The following is a 25,373-nucleotide window of genomic DNA, read 5'->3' on the forward strand; positions in this document are numbered from 1 at the left end:
AAATTCAAAAATAGTGTAATTTAAATTCCCATGTTATTCTTATGGAGAAAATGAAAATTGTTGTTGTTTACTTGTTTATGGATATATATTGATAAAATTTGGCAAATTTATTTATTTCATCCTATACTATTGACGTATGGTCAAAAAACACTTTTACCTTCCCCGTAGCAGCAAACCTAAGCACTCGTTAAATCTAATGTTATTTAAATAGGGAATAAATATGTCTTATTTAGGGGAATATTTTAGTAAAAATGTAATCAGACAAGTCGAAATTTGCTTAGTCTGCAGGTTTGCTGCGGCGGGGGTATTTTCTATTGTAATATTACGCCAACCCAAATTAAAATCTATCTATATAGGTATATAATACGCTAAGCCGATTTTTGTAAACAGAACTCCTCCCTCATTTTTGGACCTATTTTGATTAATAAAGTGTCAAAAAAATGGCCCTGATCTGTAGTTTTGCAAAGTGTTTTTCATTTTTTTTAATCTTTATTAGTTTGGGCAGGATCTCCATCAAAGTTGGGTTTTCTCCCATAGGATTAACATGGGAAATCTGAATATTTAATTGGAAACTTTGTCTCCACTAATTTGAGAGAACGGCTGGGCGTAGAAACTTGGTAGAGGTGTCCAAAGAAAGGTCTCGGTCTGTAGATGAGCCATCAAAAGAAAAATGAAGTAAATTCCCTTAGGGCTCTGCCCCAGAAACCTTTAAAGTTCCCTTCCCAGATTTGTTTACATTATCTTCATATGGATTTAATTTTTCACGACTTTTTAATGAAACAGCTATCTGCATGTTGATGGTTCTGTGTTGCATGTTTTTTTTTTTAATTTTTGTTTATTTTAATTACAATAATTGTATCTCATTCCTTCATAAGACTTTACGCAATATGCTTAGTTTTGCTAGATATTTGTTATGTTGTACACCCAAACTTTGCATAGTCTGCTGATTGTTAAGATGGTTCCTACTTTTTTATTCCCTACGATTCCAAATGTAACTTGAGGTGTTATTTATTTGAAATATTGGTCATTAAAAAGGGCAATATATTTGATGAAACATAGAGAATAGTTAATCAGACTCCCATATTAATAACCCTTTGAACCATGGATTTGGTGATTCAGTGATTCAACTATTGCTTTATCTTAAGAACAAAAAAATTGAATTTATTGATATAAGCTTTTGGAGGAAACGCACAAAATATATATGCAAAATGCTAGTGCAACTAATAAAGACTACCCATCCCGTCCACTTCCACAGTTTTTTTTTTCAGATGGGCCTCTCCCCCTTGCTTCTATAGACAAAGCACCTAAGAAACAATGTACCCTGTTCAATAACTAATACGAACTGAAAATGTTATATTTTGGAACTAAGGCCTAATGAAAAGGGGGTGAGGTTGTCACTCCTTCAAGGGCTTGTGACTAACATGCACTAATCACTAAAATTAAAATACCTCCGTGCAGCAAACCTGCAGACTAAGTGGACTTCAATTTGCCTGATTGTATGTTTACCAAAATACATCCTTTACGATGATGTCAGATTATTCTTTATTTAAATAACATTATGTTTAACGCGTAAGTAGGACTTGTTAAACCGAAGTTGGATTGCTGCTCCAGGAAAGGTAATAAAAGTGGCTTTTTTGTGAAAAGTTAATTGCTTAGTATGAAATAATTAAGTTTGCCTAATCTGATCAAAATATAGGCTAACCATAATAAAACAAACTACAATTATTTACTTATACTGCCCATTAGAACAACACAGGAATTCAAAATGCAGAGTTTTTGGAATGTTCTCTGAAGCCATACAACAACGCTACAATGTAGGATATTATTAGTTTTTTAACTCTACAAAACAGTTTGTATGGATATTGTACAACTTTATATTTTTGGGGTTAAAAATGGGGAAAAACTATTTTTTACCCAATAAAACCTTGTTCTCATAGTGTATCGTATAATTTATACTCAAGTTATCACACTTACACACACACACGGGTCTTTGCTGAATACTCGCAAACACCAAATTGTGGCATCTTTCAAACTGCGGCCACCAGTGGATGAAGGAAGGTGGAAAAACCTTGTGTACATTGTTATTTCTAATGAACACTCCATTTTGACATCAAACACTAGTTTTTAATAGTGGCACTTGCCGCAATTCGGTATATATCAACAGTGTGTGGACAGGATGCCACTAATGCATTGTAGCGCTTGAGCAGTGTGTTTGTCCTCCCTACTTCTCCCGTGCGCTGTTGCCAGTTCTCCGTTCTAGTTCTTCTGTCTTCATGTGCCTATGCCCTAGCTCGTTGCCACGCTCATCACTTCGTGTTTCTTACTTTATTTTTATTAGTTTAACGATTTGTTTACATATTTTACCATACCGGCGTAGTAATTGTACCGTATTAACAATTTTGGCAATTGGATTTAAAATAAGCAATAAGTACGACTGAGATTTGTCTGTATGTATATAATTAATTCATGGTAAAGTAAAAGTATGTGTAAATATTTTTTCACGGTTAGAAAATGGATGACTTGGTTTTAATTAAATTGCCGAGTTTAAATAAAAAAACTAAGATTAGGCCAATAATTTGTATTTAGTAAGACTTTTTTGTTTTCCTTTTAATTCCATTACCTTTTGTTGAATTTTAACTGTATTGTTGTCACTATTTTATTAATTAGGCTAATTTTGAATAATACATGGCTTTTATAAAAGAATCATCAGGTTTTAATGGTGTTCTTGCCCCACATTAATATTTGAAACATGTGCTTAAAAAGCATGTTTCCAAGTTTTATAATCAGCTGTTCAATAATCAGTCTTGGTTTTTTTCTTGGACGTGTTTGCATCATTTTCAAAATGATTACAATTCAAGAAAAAACATTTTGTGTTTTTCATTATGACTCAAGTTCATCTTTAATAGCCATCCAGCGTGAGTTTGAGGGGGCATTTTAGACGGACTCCTCCTACACACCAAAGCATTTTAAGGTGGTATCGCCAGTTTAGGAACTCTGGAAGTATATTAAAACGTAAAAGCAGTGGTCGCGCAAGAGTTCTCTTAAAAACTGAGGTGGATTGGCAAATGTAACGATAATGACTTTACCCTTCTCAAATGGCCCCCTAGATCCCCTGATCTTTCGGTGTGTGATTTTTTTTCCATGGGGCTATGTAAAAGACAAAGTTTATATACCGCCAATGCCTTAAACACTTCAAGAGCTCCGTGGACGAATTTGCAATGCCGTAGAATCAACCAACCTTGCGATGCTAGCCGGTGTACTAGACAATTTACATCATAGATTGGAAACTTGCTCCACAGCTAATGGACGAAACGTTGACAACTTGTAGGGGTATCTATGAAAAATTTAAGAGTTTAATGTTGATAAATTTTATATCCGTATTTGTTTAACATTAACGTCAATAAAATGTTTTAAAACCTGATGATTCTTAAATAAACACCCTGTATGACAATAACAAATATATAACAAAGAAAAGTCCGGCTATTTGTAGTAATCATTAAATAAAACTTAGTTTTTGTTGTAAATTTCCAAGTTTTCTTATAAATCAAATCAAATCAAATCAAATCAAATCATCTTTATTTTTGCACAGAAAAAAACTGTATAATAGCGTCACAAGAATCTTAATAAACTAAATTATAAAACTAAATTATAAATGCTGTTAGAACTAAAACGTAACTGAACAGTATCTTAATTCGATCGGCAACTTAAAAAATCTTTCACAGTGTAGGGAGCTTGTTCCAAGAGTATGCGTTTGACCGCTCTCCCAAATTTGTCTTTGTCTTGCTCCACTTTCAGGGGTTCAGGCAACACATTGAAAAACCTGATACTATTATAAAATAGGTGTCTCTCAAAGAAACTTGTCCTGTGCTTAGGTAGCTTAATATTGTTTTTTTGTCTGAGAGTGTACTGCATTGAATGGAACTGTGGTTGATACAGATGATAATTTCTTTTTAAAAACGATAGACAACTGAGTATGTATATGGATGGAAATGTGAGGATATTGTATTCCTTGAAGAGAGGCTTGCAAGAAGTAAGACGGGATATTCTGAAGGCTGCTCTTAGGGCTTTTTTCTGAAGACGGAAGACAAACTTTGTTCGTACGCTCTCACAGCCCCAAACTGCCACCAAATACGACAATAATGGGTAAATCAGTCCATAATAGGCACTCAAGGTTACACGAGAATCGGTAAACCTCGAAAGACCTCTGATCACAAAAATTCCTGTGCTAATTCTTCTGGATATGAGCTCTATATGGTCATGAAAGTTGAGCTGTCTGTCTAAAACCAAACCAAGAAACTTAGCATTGTTACAAGAAGAGATCTCTTCGTCACCTATCAAAACAGTCAGTGGGACTTGCTTTTTTGAGCTGTTAATATGGTATTGGAGCATTTTTGTTTTCTTGCAGTTTAGAAGAAGTTTGTTGTTTTGGAACCATTGCAAAGCTCTATTGGAACTCTCAAATGCTGTTGTCTCTAGATGAGCCACGTCTTTAGCTGAGAAGCAAAGTGAGGTGTCGTCGGCATATAAACAAACATCTACATTTGAACTTGGATTATTTGATACAAAAGAAGGCAGGTCATTAATGAAGAGCAAAAACAGGATTGGGCCGATGATAGAACCCTGGGGAACACCCCGAATAACAACAGACGAAGCAGAGGTAGCATGATTACGAATTCCTTGGGAGTCAACAAAGGGTATCCGGACTGATTGAGTTCTTTCTCGAAGAAAGGATGACACCCATTCGTGAGCTAAGCCCCGTACTCCAAGACGGTAAAGCTTTTCCAGAAGAGTAGGGTGATCAACCATATCAAATGCTTTAGACAGGTCAAAATTTATTCCCAGTGCAGCGTCTCCAGAATCTAGGGCTCCTGACAAGAATGATACAACATGATTGACTGCGTCGAGGGTCGATTTTCCCTTTATAAACCCAAACTGGTGGGAAGACAAGATATTATTTTCCTCCAAAAATGACAAGAGTCTGTTCAGAAAAAGACGTTCGAAAACCTTGGAGAAAGTTGAAATTAAGGAAATTGGCCGATAGTTGCTACAATCAAATTTGCTTCCATTCTTATGAATAGGCCTAACAATGGCATGTTTTAGGGAAGATGGAAAGCATCCCTCTTCAAAAGAACAATTTATCAGATGGACCAATGGAGCAGAAACTAGATCATATGTTTCTCTAAGAAGTCGAGAAGAAATTTCATCTGACCCACTCGATGGTTTTGGTTTGAGTGAAAGTATGACTTCTTCTACCTCGGGTTTGGTGACAGGGGACAAAAATAGAGAATTGCTTACAAAATTGAGAGACTCTGACAGCGAGTTCACCCTATCTATACAGTCACTTTCAGTGTGAAATTCAGTCCCGATATCAGAGAAGAATTTATTAAAGATTCTAGCGACTGTCCCTGGATCTCCTACTGTACCGCAATCTTTGTCAACCAATGAAATGTCGAAGTTGTCCTTTAATTTAGGACCTTTGGTGTCATTTATGATTCCCCATATTGTCTTTGATTTGTTCGATGACTCAGATATCTTACTAAGGATTTTGTCTGATTTTGCTTTACGGACAGCCATTTTGAAGTTTCTTTTCATATCTCTGTACTTCAAGCGGATAGGGTGTGACGAATCAAGATCCTTTGACAATGAGTAAAGAAACTGCAGTTGCTTTTTAAGGTTCAATATCTCTGGCGTGATGACTGGTTTATTTGAAGACTTATGACGATGGACTTTTGTTTTCGTTATAGGAAAGGATATATCGAAACAGTATTTTATGGTTTGAAGAAATTCACTGAATTTTTTATCTGTACTCTGTTGATCTAGCATGCCAGTCTAGGTTTCCTTATTTAAATTATGCCTAAAACAACCAATATTTTCCAAATTAAATATACGACATTGAATAAACAAAGGTCCAGATGGTGGAGGTGAAGGAGATAGATTAATTACGGCTTCTTGGCCATGGTGATCTGACAAGGCGGCCTTAACAACCCTACAACTAATTAACTGGGAGTCAATGTTTGTGAAGATATTGTCAATGACCGTCTTAGAGTTCTTAAACTCCCTTGTATATGATGATATTTTATGATGCAGGCCGTATGATCGCATTATGTGCAGAAAGCTTGTGCTCGAAAATCCGTCACTCAGAATATTAATATTGAAATCACCCACAGGACAACAATCTTGCGTGCATTTTGAAGAATAAAATCCAGACATTCTCCTAAGAGCTCAAAAAACTCATCGCAAGCATAACTAGGGCTCCTGTAGACACCAAGAACTACGACTGCGTCATGGTTCGATAACACAATTTTGGACGCCGCTAGATGACAAGAAACCTCAGAGCAAAACCGGGACACATCCACATCAATAATCTGAATACCCCTTCTGGCTAGCAAGCAGACTCCACCTCTTTGACGAGATTGACAGCAGAAAGCCGCGATGTTTGTGTATTCCAGCAAAGAAAAGCAATTGAACTGATCTTGTGTCAGATTATGCTCTGTCAGGCATAAGATGTCAGGGGCTTCACTTTCTAAATGGATTTCTAGAAGTTCTTTGTTTGTCCTAACACCGCAGATGTTTTGGTGGAAAACTGAAATAGAGGATTTAGGGCCTAAGTTAGAAGTTTTTCTTGCTACCCTCTGCTCTGAAGCTTTCTCCTGCCTAATCCTAAAAAAGTACGGTCTTCGTTAGGAAGCAACCCAGATTTGGAAGAATATCGTGTACTATAAAATACTCTAGTGCTGTAGGGACGTGGAGAAATGCTGACTGATGAAGACATTTTTGGGAGAGAGGAGTTTGAGACCAAAACACTATCATTTTTAACACCAATTAAGTTTTTAGTGCGAGTTTTTTGCAACAAGGGATCTCTTTGTTTCAGCATAATGTTGCCGAGCAAACTAACAATTCTGCGTTTGCCCACATGATTAAAGTGCAGCCCATGTCTGGTGAAATGACCTCTATGTACAAACAAGGGTACGAATGTCGCATTACTATGTTTAGAACATACACTGGCAAGTTGTTCGTTTACATTGACTATAACATTGTTTAAGAGTGGCAAGTCATATCTGATGGGCACAGCCATCACAAGTATTTGAGGCTTACTGTAAGTTGATAAAACATCATCTATCTGTTTGGAAATATACTTATGTCAGACTCGTTTGAAATATCATTGGTTCCTGCCATTATGACGGTGTACCCTACCTGACCATCATCCTGCAACGAACGTCCAGCTGCCTCCAAAATGTGACACATCTTACCATTTGGTATCACATGAGCAAACGAATTAAATTCGGTTCCAAACTTCTCCGTCAATAGAGGCAAGAGCGATCTCCCGTGGCTGTCGCTAAACAGCTTGAGAGGTTTTTTAGAAGATACAAGGTGGTGTTTGGAAGCAGCTAGTCGACAGTTAGAGGAATCAGTCTTACAACTAGTGTTTGCTAATTTGACCTTAACATTAGATTTTATGCTACAAGGCCTATCATGGTCTACATTGATAGGTTTGTTTGAATTTCGAATATCCAAACTTCTGACTGGCTTAGCAGAGACTAATTTAGTAGAGTTAGGCTGTTCCTTATCATCATTGTCAACAGAAAGTACCTCAAATCTATTACCACACACAACCTTGTGGACTACCTTAGACCACATAAATAAATTATAAATTTTAATGTTCTGATAGCATTGTTTGAAAGCAAAATCTAATAAAATCAAAAGACATCTAGTTTACAATTTAATATAGAATTTAACCTTAATTTAGTTTGATAAGGTTATAATATAGCCATTTTAGGAAAATAGTGTTTTGCAGCAAAGCCTCAATACCGGTGACACAATTTATGATCACTGTAGTGGTTCAACTGAAAAATATCATCTAAATTGTCCGTGACTAACTAGTGCTGCTACCTTGTAACGCATTGAACAACCTGCTGTAGCGCTATCTGTTCGCAATCGTTGGTGTCAGCTTAAATACCGGTTTTTGACTTCTCAGTCTCCAAGCACAGATAGCCGAGAAGGCAAGGGCGTGTGTCACTTGGCCAGTGGCATTCTTTTGCTCTGGTTCGATTCCCGTCCTGTGTGGCAAATAATTGGTGACCTGTGTGTTTGTAGCGATATAGCCTACTACAACCACTGGGGCATAGTGAGGTGTTCATAATCCTTGGTTTAGACATACATCTCGAATCATAGGATTGGGCGAATCTTTTAGCTAAATGGTTGTTAGTGTATCCTATGAACATGCAGGTCACCAATGGCCGTTTTGCTACTTTTTGTTAAAATAACCTTCCTCTTTATATCCCTTAGAGATTTTAGTAAACGCCGATATATCTGTCACATAGTACTCAAAAGCCATTGACATAACAACTCTCAAAGTGGGTGATACAAAAATTGATTGAGGGTAGGAAAACTTAGTTGTGTCATAGCAACCCAACATTTTAATTACCAAGAATAAAAAAAGGTGAATATAAATGGTAACATAAATAATTGTATTTTTTGTTGTTGTCATCCTAAAGTCATGAGGTTATTTTTGGAAACCTGCTTCTATGGCCCTTCATTCTAGAAAAATTAAAGCTTGACTAGGTACTTTTTCACTCTCAAATGTTAGCTTTGGCTGATGTTTTACATGAAAGTAAAAGTTACTTCCTGAAAGTTGGTTAGCATTACATATAAACTACAGTTCATTTATAACATTTAGGCGGTTTAAGGGGAAGGTTTCCCTTCCTACTGGGTTCCCCCAACACTTTTTTTTAGCTTAATGATAGGTATATATCAGCTGTCGGCTGTTGTTTCAAAGTCAGGGTAAGGTAGATGGGATGGAATCGCTTCCTGTCAAACCGCCTAGATATTGTGAACAGAGTATAGTCAATTGCAGGTTTTCTGTTGAGCTAACAATAATTACTTTCATTGTATTTTTAAGGTGGAGTCGACGACATAGACATGGAGCCCAAGCTAACCAGCAACGACCGGTCATAGATTACCGGACCGGTTACATCCGGTCACACTTGCGCTCTCCATCCGGCCGTGTCAGATGACCGGATCCAGGACCGGATTATCCATTACAACTGTAGCTACCAAAACTTAGTGTTTTTCTCATTTGGATTAAGCTTGGTTATTGAAAGTTTTCCTATCTTTGAGCAATTTTTAAAATGTTGTGAGTTTTACAGTGTATCTATGAAAATATTTTCACACCTGGATTAACTCAACTCATATTTTGTTTTTTATACCCCAAAGGTTAAGGAAGATATTTTTTATCTCGAATACTCTATTCAGCTAACTTAACAAACAATAACCACTACACTTATCACTAATCGATAAATTTTAGTTGGTACCAACTATCTACCAGTACAAGGGGCATTTATACCCTCTAAGGAGGTTTTAATTTTAAGATAATTCCACATTTATTTATAATTTTATGATTAAAAAAATAACTGGTTTCTCCTTCTTGCAATTTTTGGGGATTTTGTAGTAACTCGAAGTTCTAGAGTTCCTGAATGCTTCACATGGGAGTAGGTAACAAAGTGAATCCTTGAAATCCAGACACACCACCCTAATCACAACACACAGTAACAAAAATCAATGTTTTGTTTATATCTATCTTTGCAATTAAATTAAGGTAAAAAAAAGTTTATCAAACTTTATTTTACATTTTTATTCTTTCTTATTATTAGTATTTTTTTCCTACAATACAATTTTTACTCTCATGGTATTTTCTGTGTTTTCAATTATGTTAATACTTTGATGTATTTGCATGTCTTATTTCCAATTTTAGGAGGAATTAAAGAAAGCACTTTATAATACTAATATACATAACATTAGAGAAACTTGCTCTAAAGATTCTGGCCATTCAACAACCTGATAGTGCTTTATTTGGTATATTTATTGTGTTTAAAAATATAAATCATAACAACATTTATTTAAAGCTCAGGATTTTAATACCCAACTATTGCATTGTGTGAGCAAAAACATTCTTTGATTGCACACAGTTTATCTTGTTTGCATTAATAAAAAGTAGTGATGTTTGATATGGTTATCTTCACAGAAATCTGATTTAAAAACCCAGAAGATTTTTTTCATAGATCAGGAATCATAACAAACATATTGTTATGATATGATGGAATTTGGTTTTGCCAATACGGTACCTAATTTTTTGTATTTATGAATTACCCTATAATAAATTACCTAATATATGTTTATTAGGTAATATAAATTACCTAATAAACATAGATGTGTATTAATTTTCTCTTGACTAACACTTATATCAAAGAACGCACTGTCAGCTTAAGGTTTGAGGTTTATTCATTTATTTAATATTCATTGTGAAGTTATTGAGTAAAATGACATATAATCCTATGTATGTAAAGTCTCTTCTAATTTCAAGTAGGCTGGTTAAGTGCACATACCACAATAATCCAGGTATTTGGGTAATTTCAGGTATAGGTATCGTATGAACATAATTTATTATATTTTACTTCATTCAATATTTATTTTTGAATCTCACTTCAATAAAAGAAATCTCATCTATATAAGCATTTAATCAATTCTGGGTCAAATCAATATTTTTATTTTTAATCGGACATTTATTAAAGTTTAACCCTCCAGTACACGCGCGGCTAATAGTAACACCAGTAAGGACGTGTTACTGGAAATGCTCTTTTATAAACCTAATAAAATTCATAGAGCATCAACATTTCAAATAGTCCAAAATAGGTCAATATTTGTGGATAAATTTCAAAATAATTACAAATATTTCAAATTGAAAATGTCCTGTTGAAAACCAATCAGTCAATCACTGGCCTGTTCTTAATCCTCTTGAAACATAACATGCCTAACTTTACACCCTCGTAGCTCAAGGCCAACTGACGCTCCTTGGAAAGGTAGTGGGAGAAGGTAGGTGGCGTGTCATGTCATTCGCTCGCGGATTCACTTATTTCGGCGTGATTTTTCTAATGTGCAGACTCTTAAGTCCACAGCTCGTGTACTGTAGTGTTACACATTCTAAAGTGAAAATAGAATCTTCTAACTAAAAACTACCAGGTTAAAAATGTACTCATCAAAACAATATATAAAACCGTCGATGAATTTAACAAAATTAATGAATATTATAGTTTAACGAGCCTTTGGAAGACGCTAAACATTTAGTATTTTACATCCAACTCAAATAACCATTCAAAAGATGTTGTTTATAATCCAAGATGTATTTAATTGAACTTGATAAAAATATACAACTGGCTCTTAGGCTAAATACATCCGAAAGGTGGAACCACATTTTTGTAACCTTAAATTTGACATGTTATAAAATATAATATTGTCAATACAGTTTTATTTTAATAATAATTTTTTTATAAACAAACTATATAATCGACAGTCTATAACATTGATTGTATTTGGAGATTTGTTTTTGGTTTATATCAAATTACAAAACAAATCAAAAACTTGTCTTGTATAAATTTTTCAGTAAACATTTAAATAAATGTTACTGTTGTATCTTTAAAATTGTCAACCAAACACATGGAACTCTCTTCAAACAAAAACTGAAACCATCCCTTGTACAATGTAAATAGTCATATTGTACAGTATCTTGTATGTTTGGTTGTTGTTATATTTGTTGTTCGATGTCTAAAACTCACTCGTTATTCAAAATCTAAACTTGTGCGCCAAAGCCAACTTTGTATAAAATAAGGAACATACACATACAAAGATCAATTCTAATCTCCTCAGCAAAACACTTCTTCCCTTTGAATTTGGAAATAATTAGGGTACTATTGTTACACTTGATTAAAGTATATCTAAAAAGTTGGGGAAATGATTAAAGTAAATACATTTTATAAAATATTCATCTTTTTTATTCAATTTGTATGTCGAATGTAAACAGTATATGTATGTTACAATATATTCAAAACACAGTTTATTTTACTGATGAACAAACATTGCAAAAATTATCCCAACACCCTTTACCCCTCAATACACAAATATACATTGTGTAACCTATGAGTACAAGCTATAGAATCTCATGTGTGTTAACCTTATTACTTTTTTTGTTCATATGGCAACATTATTCTAAAACCACCTTCATGAATTATTACAACTTAAAAAATGTTTAAACAAATATAATAAATCATCTTGCAGGGTAAAGAGATACAAAATAAAACACCACGTTCATATTAAAATCACGTGTTGTATATTATTGATGTATTAATTGTTGTTTATAACCATTAAAAAAATTAAAGTTGAATTGGACTTGACTCTTTTTTACCTCAATAAAACATGAAACATGACAATAAAACTATTTCACTTATAAAGACTTGTTTCTGGTTAGTTTCAAGATGCCTACAAATGTGTTTATAATTTGTTGTACAATTGACATCAATAACAGATTTTTAATCACATCCGGAATGAAATTAATGTATTTACTGTGAGGGCTGATGTCAACAAATGTATCGTTCATGACTTAGTAAATGGAACACTAGATAATCTCAATGTCTCTCAACTTGATATTTGATTAATAAAATATTGTGTTCAGATCATAAATATAACTTTAACAAGATGAAAATATTTTATTTCAATATACAGACACTTTTGAGTATTTTGTCAGTTACTTATCAACATAATACAATTAATGTCATTAATTTCTGAAACTTTAGGAACTTTCAGTGAAGTTATGGGTTGCAGTCTCCATTGTTTTAGTTACAGTTGAGTTGTCTTCAGTAGTGTGTGAGTTGGGTTTCTCTTTAGCTTCAGTTAGGGTTTTGTTCTTTGTCTGGAAGTTGTGTTTTTTACTTTTCAAGCTCTTACGTAGGTTGGGAGTCCTCGCATCTCTAGTGTTAACCCCATCAGGCCCCAATGACTGAGTCTCACTTTGAGGCCCCAACTCCAACAAGATCTGGAAATCTGCGTTTGGCCCCACTCGGAAACCAGCTCCGACTCTGCTGTCTTGACCTAACAATAACATCGTTTGTAATATTTTGCAATGAAGCAAAAAGTAAATAAGAGTAAAAGAGTAAATAAATGTTTTGCTAGAAACACTAATTACAGTTTACAGTAAGACTCCTGATTAACCCTAATAAACCAACATTTAGCAAGGTTGTCTCAGTTCCAGTTGTCAATGGTTGGAATTTAAAGGGTTTTTGTTTAAATGAACTATTGTTTACTATTAAATGTTTTATTATTTACTATTTTATTCACTAAGTAAATAAATAGTTACTAACTGACATACATTTATTTCAACCATAGCACAGCTACAAAACAAATGACGTTGTTGGATTGCTCTACTAACCTAAAATAAAATAAATAAAAATGTTGGTCCTGCATTTAAAATATTTGAGAGAAGATGACAACGTTTTTTGCCCAAAGAAAAAGTAAATATAAGTCGTTGGCCTGTTATAACAAGTAGGACTGTCACTAAATAAGAAACTATAAATACCAGTAGAATCTCGAATCTCATAAGAACTTTTTAGTGTCGAGAGTAGCTTGTGAAAAAGAGTTTTTTTTATATTTTTTTACAAGGTTCAAACAATGTCTCTGGTATTAATATCATTTTTAAATCTGCATCATTATCAATGCCCAAAGTATAATGATCAATAAAGATGAATAAGATGAGTAGTCACAAAATCAAACCCTGAGATACCCCTCGTATAATTTTTCCCATTTTAATAATTTTGTACTTTTACATTATCCTTACAAATAACTGTTCTTTTATAAATAGCAATTATTTAGATACTATATTAACCATGCCTCTCAATTTTCACAGAAGGGACATAATTCTAGTTATAATGAGGATCTCATTGTTGGCTTAGGATAATGTCTCTGACAGTATCATCTGAAAAAATCTAAAACTGTATAAAATACAAAATCCATTTCATAAATGACTATTGTTTTCTGAACTTTATCTTCACCTAGCCGTTGTCAACTACCCACATTTTGTGGTCAATTCCCTTAGCTAATCTTTTATCATGGTTTTGGTTGACCTGGGTAGAAAGAGTCTTGCTATATAATTACAAACTTGATTCTTTGCATCACTCCAATTAATGGATGACAAAGTGATAAGTGTCAGATTTAAGACATTTGCAGCCCTAGGCCAAATAGACCAAGCAGCCTTCACCCTTTAGAGTAAACTTGCTTGGAGTGATCCTTAGAGTTTTAGGCTTGTTGGCAGAGCACAGAGAAACTTTTAGATGGATAAATTATGTACTTTAATTGTCCTCTGTCAACCCTTATCAACATTTTGCCTTTCTTGGTCTGTCTCACTATACTGGCATTTTCACTTTAATATTTTATATTTGTAAAAATCTTCAATAATATTCTGCAAACAATTACCTTAATTAAAAGTATTGTTATACTCGTTTACCTGCTGCAACATACCTATTTTGACTGGAGGAATAACAGAATATACAAAGGATAAGAATGAAACTAATTCCTCAGGAAACAAAACTCTGCTCTGGACCCCTGAAATGAAACAAACAATCAGGAAACTCTGCTTTGTAACCATGAAAAAAGAACACAGTAATGCACTGTACAAAAACATGCATTTTAAAACTTAGCTTTGTATATCCCTATAAAAAGACACTGGGATGAACCCTAGATGTGCTGACAGAAATGTCGAGTAAGATAGACATTTGTACGTTATTTGCAGTAATGTTTAATAAATCTAACTAAGTAGATGGTACTTGATTGTATGTTGCCAATTTATAATTAGTAATTACTAATTAGTAACATAATTTAAAGGTACGGTAGATAAAGTTTTGAAATGCTTAATTTTTTAAACAAAGTCAAGTTCAAGATTCTTAACTTTATTATTCTTTAAAGTTCAGTATAAGATTCTGAGAATCGTGCCTGATAATTATGGCTGTCTGATGGTGGATAGTTGAATTTAATTTAATTTTTTTCAATTATATAGGAACAATAGTTGCCTTTGGCAATAGTTGCCCCCAGGCCCCCTATCTGTTAGTCGTCATTAGTGGTAGGGTGAAGGGGCGTGATTGTCAAAAAATGCCTAGAAGAGTTTTTTAGAAAGTTTAATTTCTGACCATGAATATTCTTGCAAATAGGTTAGGTAGTTTCGGAAGGGGGGAGGGTTAAGTCTTGAAAATGGAGCTTTTAAAAATTGTAAGGGCTAATTATTGGTAGCGTTGTACACTAAGGTTTAATTCTCTAGCAGGATTCTAAACTTTTTAGATCCTCATACCGAAGTCAGCCACTTTCAAGGTTATTCTCCATAAGAATAACAAGGGGGGTGGGGGTAGTTTGATATTTTAGGGGGGAGGTTTAATGTTGTAAAATTTCACTTTTCGAAAAAGGCGCAAGACCTATTAACATGCCAAATTTCAGATCTCCAGCTAATCTAGAAGTGGGTAAACGTGATTAAGACCGAAATACCTATAGTGGCTATAGGATGGACATAAGGGGCGAATCGATTTTGGATGGGGGGAATAAGTTTTATACGGCGTATTTTATATTCATACCATGGTGTTAGCTGTAATATAGTAAATTGTGTAGTTTCAATACCCTTGTGCCCATTGAATAGGTAAAGAATCGTTTATAACCTTGTAAAAGTGGTAAAATATATCAAATTCTGACATCACACTTAAATTTTGGGGGAAAATGATTAAAATTATGAAAAAACATGTTATATGAGTGTTTTGTATAAAATATAATTTCTGACTCTGAAAATTCTTTAAAATCTTTGCTAACTCTTACCATTTTTTAGTTTTAGCCGTTTAAGGGAAAAATGTTTTCTCAATAATATGTATTTTCAAAAATATTTTAAGGGCATTAAAATTTGAAAATGTAACGTTTTAGATTTTCCTAGGCTGTTTGGGACTAAGACGGACGTTAAATCGGAATAAATTTGCTGAGTTTCATCAAGATTTATCCATAAACAAGTAAACTACAACAGATTTATTTTTCTCTATTATAATAACATGGGAATTAAAATGTACAGCTCTTAGGAATTTTCTTCCTTACTTTTAATTGTACAACAACACTTCATTTATTCAATGTATATTTTAGGGCTTTAAGCAATTCACTTTGGCTGTAATAAAAAATTGGGAAATTTTAAATTTTAAAGAGAAACATTTGAAAAATCAACATTTTTGAAAATGTTAAAACCTCCGAATAATCTGTTTCTATTACTTGATCTTACTGGTTCGTGAACTAATTCAATTTTATCCCACCCTAAGCCTTCTCAAGCCAAATTTCATCAAAATTGGACCAAAATGACTCGCGTTTACGGACACACACACATTCTCACTCACATTTTATATCTTCTGTTATATTAATAGGCAAGCATGTTTATTTAAAACCTTTTTTCTTGGCTCGTGTCACAGGGGACATCTATGCATATTGTTAGAAAGATATTTTTCTGTAGATGTACAGAATTCCTTTATAAATTTCAAAATGCTAAAAAATAAGTACAAAAGATGAATTTAATTTTTTTTTTTTATTAACATGGGCTTAATGTTTATGCCATGCTGGTAACGAAATAACAAGAAAATATAAACATAAAATCAAAACAAATTGAAGAAATTCCCATCACATGTTTTATTTACAGTATGGGGTGAAAATAGAGAAGTATTTACATTACATGTTTTTGGTCGAGTTTTCAACCACTGGACGACCTCTACACCTTTTGACCTTTTCCAATTTTCAGAAGCAGTTGTGTTTATATTAGAAAAACATATCAATTCGAGATCAGTCAAATATTTTTGAGAAAACCTAAAATGAAGTTGAGAACAGACAGTTGTATTTGAGAAGGCATCAAATGAATTTAAGAGCAGAGAATTCAATTTAAGAATCCTAACCTCCAAAGTTGAGACGTGATAATCATGTCTCAACTTTGGAGGTTAGGATTGACAAGATCATGGCCATGCATCTAAGTTCTCCACGCAATGTCTTTGTAAATATTTATTTATAATTCAGTGTTTGTATTTGTAAAAATTCTATTCAACCGACAATATCTCAAGTAAAAGATGAAACACAAAAAGTTTAGCTTAGCCTAGGACTGACGATAACGCTCCGGCGTAGAAACCTAGGTCTCCACAATAATTCAATTGGATAGTAAGGTAAGCCTTTAGATTATAACAATGATATGGTAGATGTGTTATACTATAGCATACCGTAAATTTAAAGAACAACATTTTACTAAACTGCGTCCTCCTGTCCTCTCCCATTGCAAATGCAAAGCTCGAGTATAACTGCAATAAGCATTTTATACTTATATGTCAACCCTGTACGAAGGACAGGTACTCAGCTAGTATAAGATAGTAAGTACCTGGGGACCGAGCTTTGCTCGGGGGAAATCATTCCCCCACTCTGCGATGCCAGCCTTTACTTCTTCCTTCACCATTTCCTACGTCATGGACATGTTTCCATCCCTTCTCGTAGCATTTCTGTATTTAAATTTCAGATACATAAATCTAACTGTTACAATTGGTTTCCAGTTCCCAGACTCCACACTGCTCGCATTTACTACTTCCTTCACCTCTTCCTACGTCGTGGACCTGTTTCCCTCCCTTCCCATTGCATTTTAAGATTGCAAATACCTTAATCTAATCCTCATAAACAGTTCCCACACTCCGGACTGCTCGCCTTGACTACTTCCTTCACCACTTCCTACGTCTCGGACCTGTTTTCCTCCCTTCCCATAGCATTTAGGATTGTAGATACCTTAATCTAATCGTCACAAACAGTCCCACACTCCGGACCGCTCACCTTTATTACTTACTTCACCACTTCCTACGCCGTGGACCTGTTTCCCTCCCTTACCATAGCATTTTAGGATTGCAGATACTTTAATCTAATCGTCATTTACAGTTCCCGCACTCAGGATAGCTCGCATTGACTACTTCCTACGTCACGGACCTGTTTCCTTACCTTCCCATAGCATTTTAGGATTGCAGATACCTTACCATCCTTATGGAACAGCTGAAGCCACTTTTATTGTTAGTTCTGTTTGGTTTTCTGTTGATGTTGTGTTTTGTTTACAATTTGTTTCTATTATTTTAGGGTTAGTTTCTCATTATTTGTGTCTCACTGTTTGGTTATACAGCCAACGATAGTAATATAGTAATATAGTGAACGAGTTATTGTTTATGATTAAATAGTATTATTTGGTTAAACGAGGTTTTAAATTACTGAAATAACAACAGATTGTAAACAAAGCACGACATCTACAGAAAACCGGACAGAACTAACAATAAAATTGGCTTCAGCTGTTCCATAAGGATGGGAAACCTACCTTAATCTAATCGTCATAACAGATCCCACACTCCGCACTGCTAAGTTAGCCTTTACTACAATGTATCGAGAAAGCTTCAGTATAATCATTGCTCAATAGTAACAAGTGATGTTTTTGTTTTTGTACTGTATTTTGTAAATTGTAGTATACTGTGGGTAGATGGGTCTGACTTAGGGGAGGTACGAATGAGGCATTTAGTTCAAAATTCCTCCGTGAACAGCGCTGTAGTAGAGAGCACTTTGGCAATGAAGGTTTACTAATCGCAAAAATAGTTCTGTTCATAAAATAAAATTATAAATGTCTCAGATTCAATTTTATAATTTTTTTATTATAAAATTAAACTATCATAACCTAACCGAACTAACCAAACTTGCTGATAAAGAAAAATATAACAAAAGTTTAGTAATCGGAAAAATAATTCTGTTTATTAAATAAAACTAGAATTTGCTCAATTAAAATTTTATAATGACTTAATAATAAAATTAAACTGTAATAACCGAACCAAACCAACCAAACTTGCTGATAATAAAAAAATCTTGGACAAAAAGTTAATGCTACAAGCAGGATTCGAACCCGGGACCTACAGTATATCAACCCGGTACGCTAACCATTAGACCACCGAGGCCGACGGCTACCGACCGATTTGTTACGGTAATGGCGTTCCCTCAGCTAATAAGAAGCCCACAGCTGTCATCGTAGCCTCTTCTATACCTCCCCTGAGTAAATACCGTGCCTTTATGAACACATGTGTTACAACTTACAAGTCTTTTGTTTACTTTTTCCTTGTTATTTAATTCAACCAACATGGTTACTTAGCAACCCATAAGACTAATGTTAAAAAAATGTGACTTTCAGGTTTTATTTTTCTACGTAATTAGAATTGTGTTGGCAGTTCTAACTGCAGTAAACTCGTTTTTAGGCCAAAAATAAACTATTTACAACATTTGAAAAAAATCGTTGGAGCCGTTTTCGAGATCTTTCTGCAAGCAAGCATACATACATACATACATACAAGCAAACATTGCTCGTATTAGAGTATAGGATAGTGATTAAACTCAACTGAATTTTAATTTCTATTTTGGCCTAATATTCTATGGAAACAAACAAACGGTAACAGTTACGACTCGTACGCATATATAAAAAAATGAATACAGATATTTTAATCTTGAATCTATTATTTACTGCATGAATATTAGAACAGAAAGGGCATTGATCATAAACATAAAAAAATTATGTCACTCGCCTGAACGTAAACATTATTTAACATTACTTAAATGGAACAGTCAAACCATATGTTAATGTCATTTCATTAGTACAGTATAGGATTTTTTCAGTTACGTAATTTGTTAATGTTTATGATCCATACTGAGTCTGTTCTGATATTTGTAAAATGATGTAATAATATTTTACAGGGAATAAGTAATTGTAAAATAAATTATTCGTGGTATAGGAAATAATATTTAGATTCTTTAATCATTGCCATGTCAACCTAGATTCTTATCCTGAGTGTTATGAGAATTATTTTTAGATTATATTTTTGTGTAAACAGTAGTAAGATATAGGCCTACCCAGCAAACATGATTATAATTTCACTAAAATATGTTAGAAAAAAACACTATTGACAGGTTTGGAACTATTGTGATAGCTTTTCGTTTACAGTACAAACCATTCAACATGTAGGTACATCTCGCTAACACAATCCTTTGTTGATTTATTAGTTATTGAAAATTACGATTTTCATCGTTTTAAATGTCAGCTGATTTCTAAATATTATTTCCCATATTGTTTGACATTATAATCACATGGTTCTTGATACGAAAACAAACTTCAGAACAAATCTTACTATTACCAACCACAACCGGTTTCATGCAAGATTATCGGCGCTACGATTTATTGAACATGAGTAATGAATTGACGTGCCAAACCCAAAATCGTCTTGCGCCTAAATTTTCATTAAAGTTGTAACGATTATGAAATAGATCTGTTAATCCTATAAGGTTCGTTTATGTATTTAAATGGAAGTCTGGAATCTCATCTTTCGAATGGTATCAAAATTATTCGGTTTCGGAATAATTTTAAATGAGTTATAAGCTGTTTAAACATATTGCCAGTCCTAGGATTAAATCTATCATTGAGTTTATATCCAAGGTAGCTTAAATAAGTGTTCACAGTCTAAGCTAACAAAAACATACTTTTATCAAGTTAAGTAATACAGTTGAATTTCGTTTCTAAATTAAATGGTAGGTGTAAAACCATTTTAAAGCCAATTTTCAAAGAACCAACATTGTCTCTTTTGAATACTGACCCTGTTGCAAGGTATGGGTATAGCTGCTATTAATAGTACTACATAATCTGCTTTCAAAACTGAACAAAATTTTTTTAAATATGTCTATATAAGGCAAAGCCGAACAAGAAACATTATATGACATGTTACAGATAAGATGGTTAATAATTATTGTAAACTTATAAATTAAAACTCACCCAGAAGAGGGATTAACGAAAGTAACAGTAGAAACTTCATGTTACATCACAGTTAACATGTGAGAAAACAGCTGATTATAACATTACAACTGAGCTGAGCTGGAGTATAGAGTGAAAGTATTGAGGTCAAGGAAGTCTATCCTTCCTCCTCTACCTCTACTCAAAGTCACACTCAACAAATGTGCAGTAATTGTATGAATAAATTAATAGTTTTAAGGGCTATTTTATTTACCATTGGAATTTTTTATGAGGTGCTTAGGTAACTTTTGATAGAAAGGTATAATCAATGTGGGAAATATAACTAGTGTATTTATTTGATTTGAAAAAAAAAAATATTATGGTACCAGACATTGTTCGAAGAAAGAATTAGTTTTTCTCAAAAGATGTGTAGGGGAGAGCTGGGCTATACCGTACACACAAGGGAGATTCGTAGTTACATTGCAAATTACGAAGTAAAAGGAATGTAAACACAAGCAATATATAATTTAACTAGCTGTAACCCGCGGGCTTTGCCCCGTTTAACTTCTTAATTTTCAAGATGATCTCGTTCGCATGGCTCAATCACGTCCTGGTTGAAGTTCGTTCGCTACGCTCACCCACCTTTAAGTTGGAGCTCGTTCGCTACGCTCACTCACCTTTAGGTTGGAGCTCGTTCGCTGCGCTCACTTGCCTTCAGGTTAGCTCGTTCGCTACGCTCACTTCCACTTGCCTTCAGGTTAGCTCGTTCACTACGCTAACTCGCCTCCAGGTTGAAGTTCGTTCGCTATGCTCACTCACCTTTTGGTTGCAAATTAGCTGTTGTCATAAATGTAAAAGAAATAATAGTGCTGCACCCTGTTGGTAATCCTTGTAACTTTAATGCTATTGAACATCATAGAACAGAACCAACTTGTTTAATTGAAACAGCTGTTAAGATTCATTAATTCCATTTCTTATAAGGTTAACATGGGAAACTCCAGAGCCACTGGGGCGGAGCCGATTGGACGGATCACGAAATTGATGGTGTATAAACCTATTCCATGAAATTCTACACGTATGTACCAAGTTTCGTGGCAGTCGGTTCAGCTGTGTCTGAGTTTATCACTGCCAAATATATATATATATATATATATATATATATATACAAACATCCTCTTTTAAACTTATAGATTATTTGGCTGCTGATTGTATATAAAGATTATGGAAATATTGCATTTTTTACATGTAAAATTGGTAGTTAAAAAAAGTTACATTGTACGAAATAGCCCCGGGGGATGGGGCTATTCCGTACAATAGAAGGGGCTATACCGTACAGTTCAAAAATCATTTGTTTAGGTTAGTAATATAATAGTACTGCAACAAATTATTGTACAAACACTTTTTATTACTATATAAAGGTTGTAGCTAATAAATAGTCTATTTCAATTTAAACATTTTGGAAGAAATTACATTTAAAAAATCAACCTTCATGAAAAACATGAAGTTTATGAAAAAAGTTATAAAATGTCATCCCAAAATTAAAGGAAAGAAGAAAAAGTCCACAAATGTAGTTCTCTACAGACTCCGCAGCACTGCAAGCTGAATGGACCCACCCTGAACATGAGCAGCACCCTGTACCAGAGCTGTACGGTTTAGCCCCAATCTGTACCTCGTTGGAATTTATAAACATAAACTCAAATTCTATCACTTAACCAATCATCGCTAATAACTAAAAGAGAGCTTAAGAGATGTAGTTTATTATGATCTCACAGTTAATAGACTACGATAAAAGCTACTTCACTAACTTTTTATTTAGTCCTGGACAAAAATTAGAAGCAAGTGAGTAGAAACATGTTTTTTTACTGAAACATTGAAACTAGCACACATAGCAAAACGATGCAGATACTGTAAACTTGCGCATTCTAGATAGCAGCACTTGTCGGGATCACCTAGCTTGAATTCTAGGCAATAAAAAATGGGTGTACGGTTTAGCCCCGCTCTCCCCTAACAGTCCTTTTCTTGTATTAGTGCTACAACTAAGGGGTAAGAAAAGAAAATGAAATTAACCCTTCCCGGAGGGGTGACGAGATTATCCGCCTAAGTCTTTGGCGATAAAGGATGGGTGATGGATATATCCGCTAATGGTTTTTGATGTTCCGGAGGGGAAGCGGATATATCTGCCTTCTCTTCAGACAGACTGGCACATGCTTTAGCAGTAACCAGATGTTTCGCAGTACCAAGGCGCCACTTTCCTGCTCTCTCCATGGCTGCGTTCTCTCCCGCACTCCCCCCTCTCTTACGCGCCTACCCTCTCCCGCTCCTCACCCACTCCCCTCACACCACCCACCACTCCTACGCTCCCCCCTCGACGTTTCACACTCAACACTACTTTGTCTTTATTTATTGTTTACATATTGTTCTTTATTTTATGGCCTAACGTTGTCATGGTCATATCTTCAAAGACGGGTGGCGGATATATCAGCTGCTTTTCTACTCATCCGCAGACGGGTAGCGGATATATCCGCATATTTAAAAACGAGTAAAAAATTATTTTGACAGTATGAAGTGTTCTATTGTGTTTATTTTATGTATACTTGTATAACAAAAAAAAAAAAACATCTTAAAGAAACATATAGAAAGTATATAGAAACAACCTACAAGAAGCCCTGAAATCTGTAAATGATCATATTTACAAGGAAATGAACAATTACTTGAAGGATATAGGAAAAACAATCTAAAAGAACAAAGAAACACAAACACTATTAGAATCACATTTATGTTGTCCACTCTTGGGTTTCTTAATCCGTGGCCCTCCTCCCCTCTTCTGGGTAGTTATAGGTATGCCTGATGGGCCCCTGGCAAAGAAGATCACCTATCTCTACCATCCTAAAGAATCCCTTGAACCTTTAGAGAATCCTATCTTTAATACATAATTAGGTACAATAACAAAACTAGAACAAATCAACATGAAACATTGATTGTGCACATTTATGTTCAATAACAAATGTTTGTAAACTAACAAATAACAATATAAATAGGTTACTTACCTTACGTCGTCAATCCTAAAATTAGTCTATGGCGACTAGTTTCCCTCTTAAAAATATTGTGACATCTTGTCGTCGTCATTATACATAGTACATTTAACATATACACACGAACACGGACACAAACTATTTACAAAAATGAATGCGCGGCCGGCCATCATAAGTACCACGGTGACGGACACGATGCAACTAACCGACTCCTGTCTGTTCTGTTGACGACATTGACCTTGGAGGGGGTGAAACAGCTGATTGTGAGCGCTTCCGTTATCAATGTCCTCAATCCTATCAAATATTATGTTACGGCCAAAATTTAGTTTTTCATTTAAAATGTCGTGAGGATGTTTTTTTGTGGCTTTGTAGATTTCTAAGCTTTCTAGAACATTCATTAAGGAGCCTTTGGTGCATTTGTGTAGAATATTTAGGCTATCATTGCAGCTATTAACATTGTGGTTTTCGTTAATCAGGTGTTCGGTGAACTTGGAGTGTTGGGTTCTCGATTTAGGTTTAGGAAGGTGTTCGTTAAACCTTTTCTTGAACGAACGACCTGTTTGTCCTATATATATTTTAGGACAGTCACTGCAAGATAGTTTATATACTCCAGTGTCCTCAAGGCTGTTTGAATGAGTTATTTCGGTAGTACGTGGATTTAGGAGGCTTTCTAATTTATTCATTAAGTTTTGCAAGCTAAAGTTACGTTATGTTTCTTCAATTCGTTTTTCAGTGTGTAGTGTAGATTGCTACCATATTCTATGGATATAAATTTTGAACGGGTTTTTCAGTTTGCTTTCTGTTTTTTTTGTTTACGGATGATATTATCGATAATGTTTCTGTTATAACCATTGTTGACGGCTATGCACTTTAATAATGTAGTACCTGGGGACCGAGCTTTGCTCGGAGAAAATCATTAGTTCACTCTGAAAGCAGTCTTAGTATCGGAGATACATAAATCTGTTCCCAAACTCCACACGGCTCGCCTTTACAACGTCCTACACCATTTCCTACGTCATGGACCTGTTTCCCTCCATTCCCATAGCACTTTAAGATTGTAGATACCTTAATCTAATCGTTATTAACAGTTCCCACACTCCGGACAGCTCACCTTGACTACTTCCTTCACCACTTCCAACGTAGCGGACCTGTTTTTCTCCCTTCCCATAGCATTTCAGAATTGCAGATACGTTAATCTAATCGTCATAAACAGTTCCCACACTCCATACTAATCGCCTTTACTACTTCCTTCACCACTTCCTACGTCGCAAACATGTTTCCCTCCCTTCCCATTGCATTTAAAGATTGCAGATACATTAATCTAATCGTCATAAACAGTTCCCACACTCCGGACAGCTCGCCTTGACTACTTCCTTCACCACATCCTACGTCGCGGACCTGTTTCCCTCCCTTCCCATTGCATTTAAAGATTGCAGATACCTTAATCTAATTGTCATAAACAGTTCCCACACTCCGGACAACTCGCCTTGACTACTTCCGTCACCACTTCCTACGCCGTGGACCTGTTTCCCTCCCTTCCCATAGCATTTTAGGATAGCCCATACCCTTATCTAATCGTCATAAACAGTTCCCACACTCCGGACAGCTCGCCTTGACTACTTCCTTCACCACTTCCTACGTCACGGACCTGTTTCCCTCCCTTCCCATAGTATTTTAGGATTGCAGAT

General features: G+C 34.8%; 2 protein-coding genes across 7 annotated transcripts in view; one reads left to right on the plus strand and one right to left on the minus strand.

Moving 5' to 3' along the window:
* LOC128988958 (putative thiamine transporter SLC35F3) overlaps nt 1–11,846 on the plus strand; it is a 69,924-nt gene extending 58,078 nt beyond the window's left edge. For all 6 annotated transcript variants that reach the window (XM_054410760.1, XM_054410763.1, XM_054410758.1 and 3 more), the window contains one exon: nt 8,900–11,846. In XM_054410760.1, coding sequence (XP_054266735.1) covers nt 8,900–9,014 — 115 coding nt within the window. In that variant the 3' untranslated portion in view covers nt 9,015–11,846. The remainder of the gene's footprint in view (nt 1–8,899) is intronic.
* Nucleotides 11,847–11,981: 135 nt separating this feature from the next.
* LOC128988959 (uncharacterized) lies at nt 11,982–20,811 on the minus strand. The gene is made up of 3 exons (XM_054410765.1): nt 20,696–20,811; nt 14,341–14,424; nt 11,982–12,918 (listed from the first exon to the last, which is right to left on the minus strand). Exons 1-3 carry the CDS (start codon nt 20,733–20,735, stop codon nt 12,620–12,622), a joined length of 423 nt encoding a protein of 140 aa, XP_054266740.1. The 5' UTR covers nt 20,736–20,811; the 3' UTR covers nt 11,982–12,619.
* Nucleotides 20,812–25,373: the final 4,562 nt, after the last annotated feature.

Source organism: Macrosteles quadrilineatus, unplaced genomic scaffold (assembly GCF_028750875.1).
Source record: "Macrosteles quadrilineatus isolate MER2022 unplaced genomic scaffold, UCM_ALF_1.0 Scaffold_3__2_contigs__length_128488019, whole genome shotgun sequence".
NCBI lineage: Eukaryota > Metazoa > Arthropoda > Insecta > Hemiptera > Cicadellidae > Macrosteles > Macrosteles quadrilineatus.

What these genes read in the sequence shown, in the direction of transcription:
- LOC128988959 (XM_054410765.1), bottom strand. Translation starts at nt 20,735, where the DNA reads ATGAAGTTTCTACTGTTACTTTCGTTAATCCCTCTTCTGG. An exon ending in TTCGTTAATCCCTCTTCTGG is followed by an intron (nt 14,425 to 20,695) that starts GTGAGTTTTAAT and finishes GTTTCATTTCAG; the next exon opens with GGGTCCAGAGCAGAGTTTTG. An exon ending in TATTCCTCCAGTCAAAATAG is followed by an intron (nt 12,919 to 14,340) that starts GTATGTTGCAGC and finishes TGTTATTGTTAG; the next exon opens with GTCAAGACAGCAGAGTCGGA.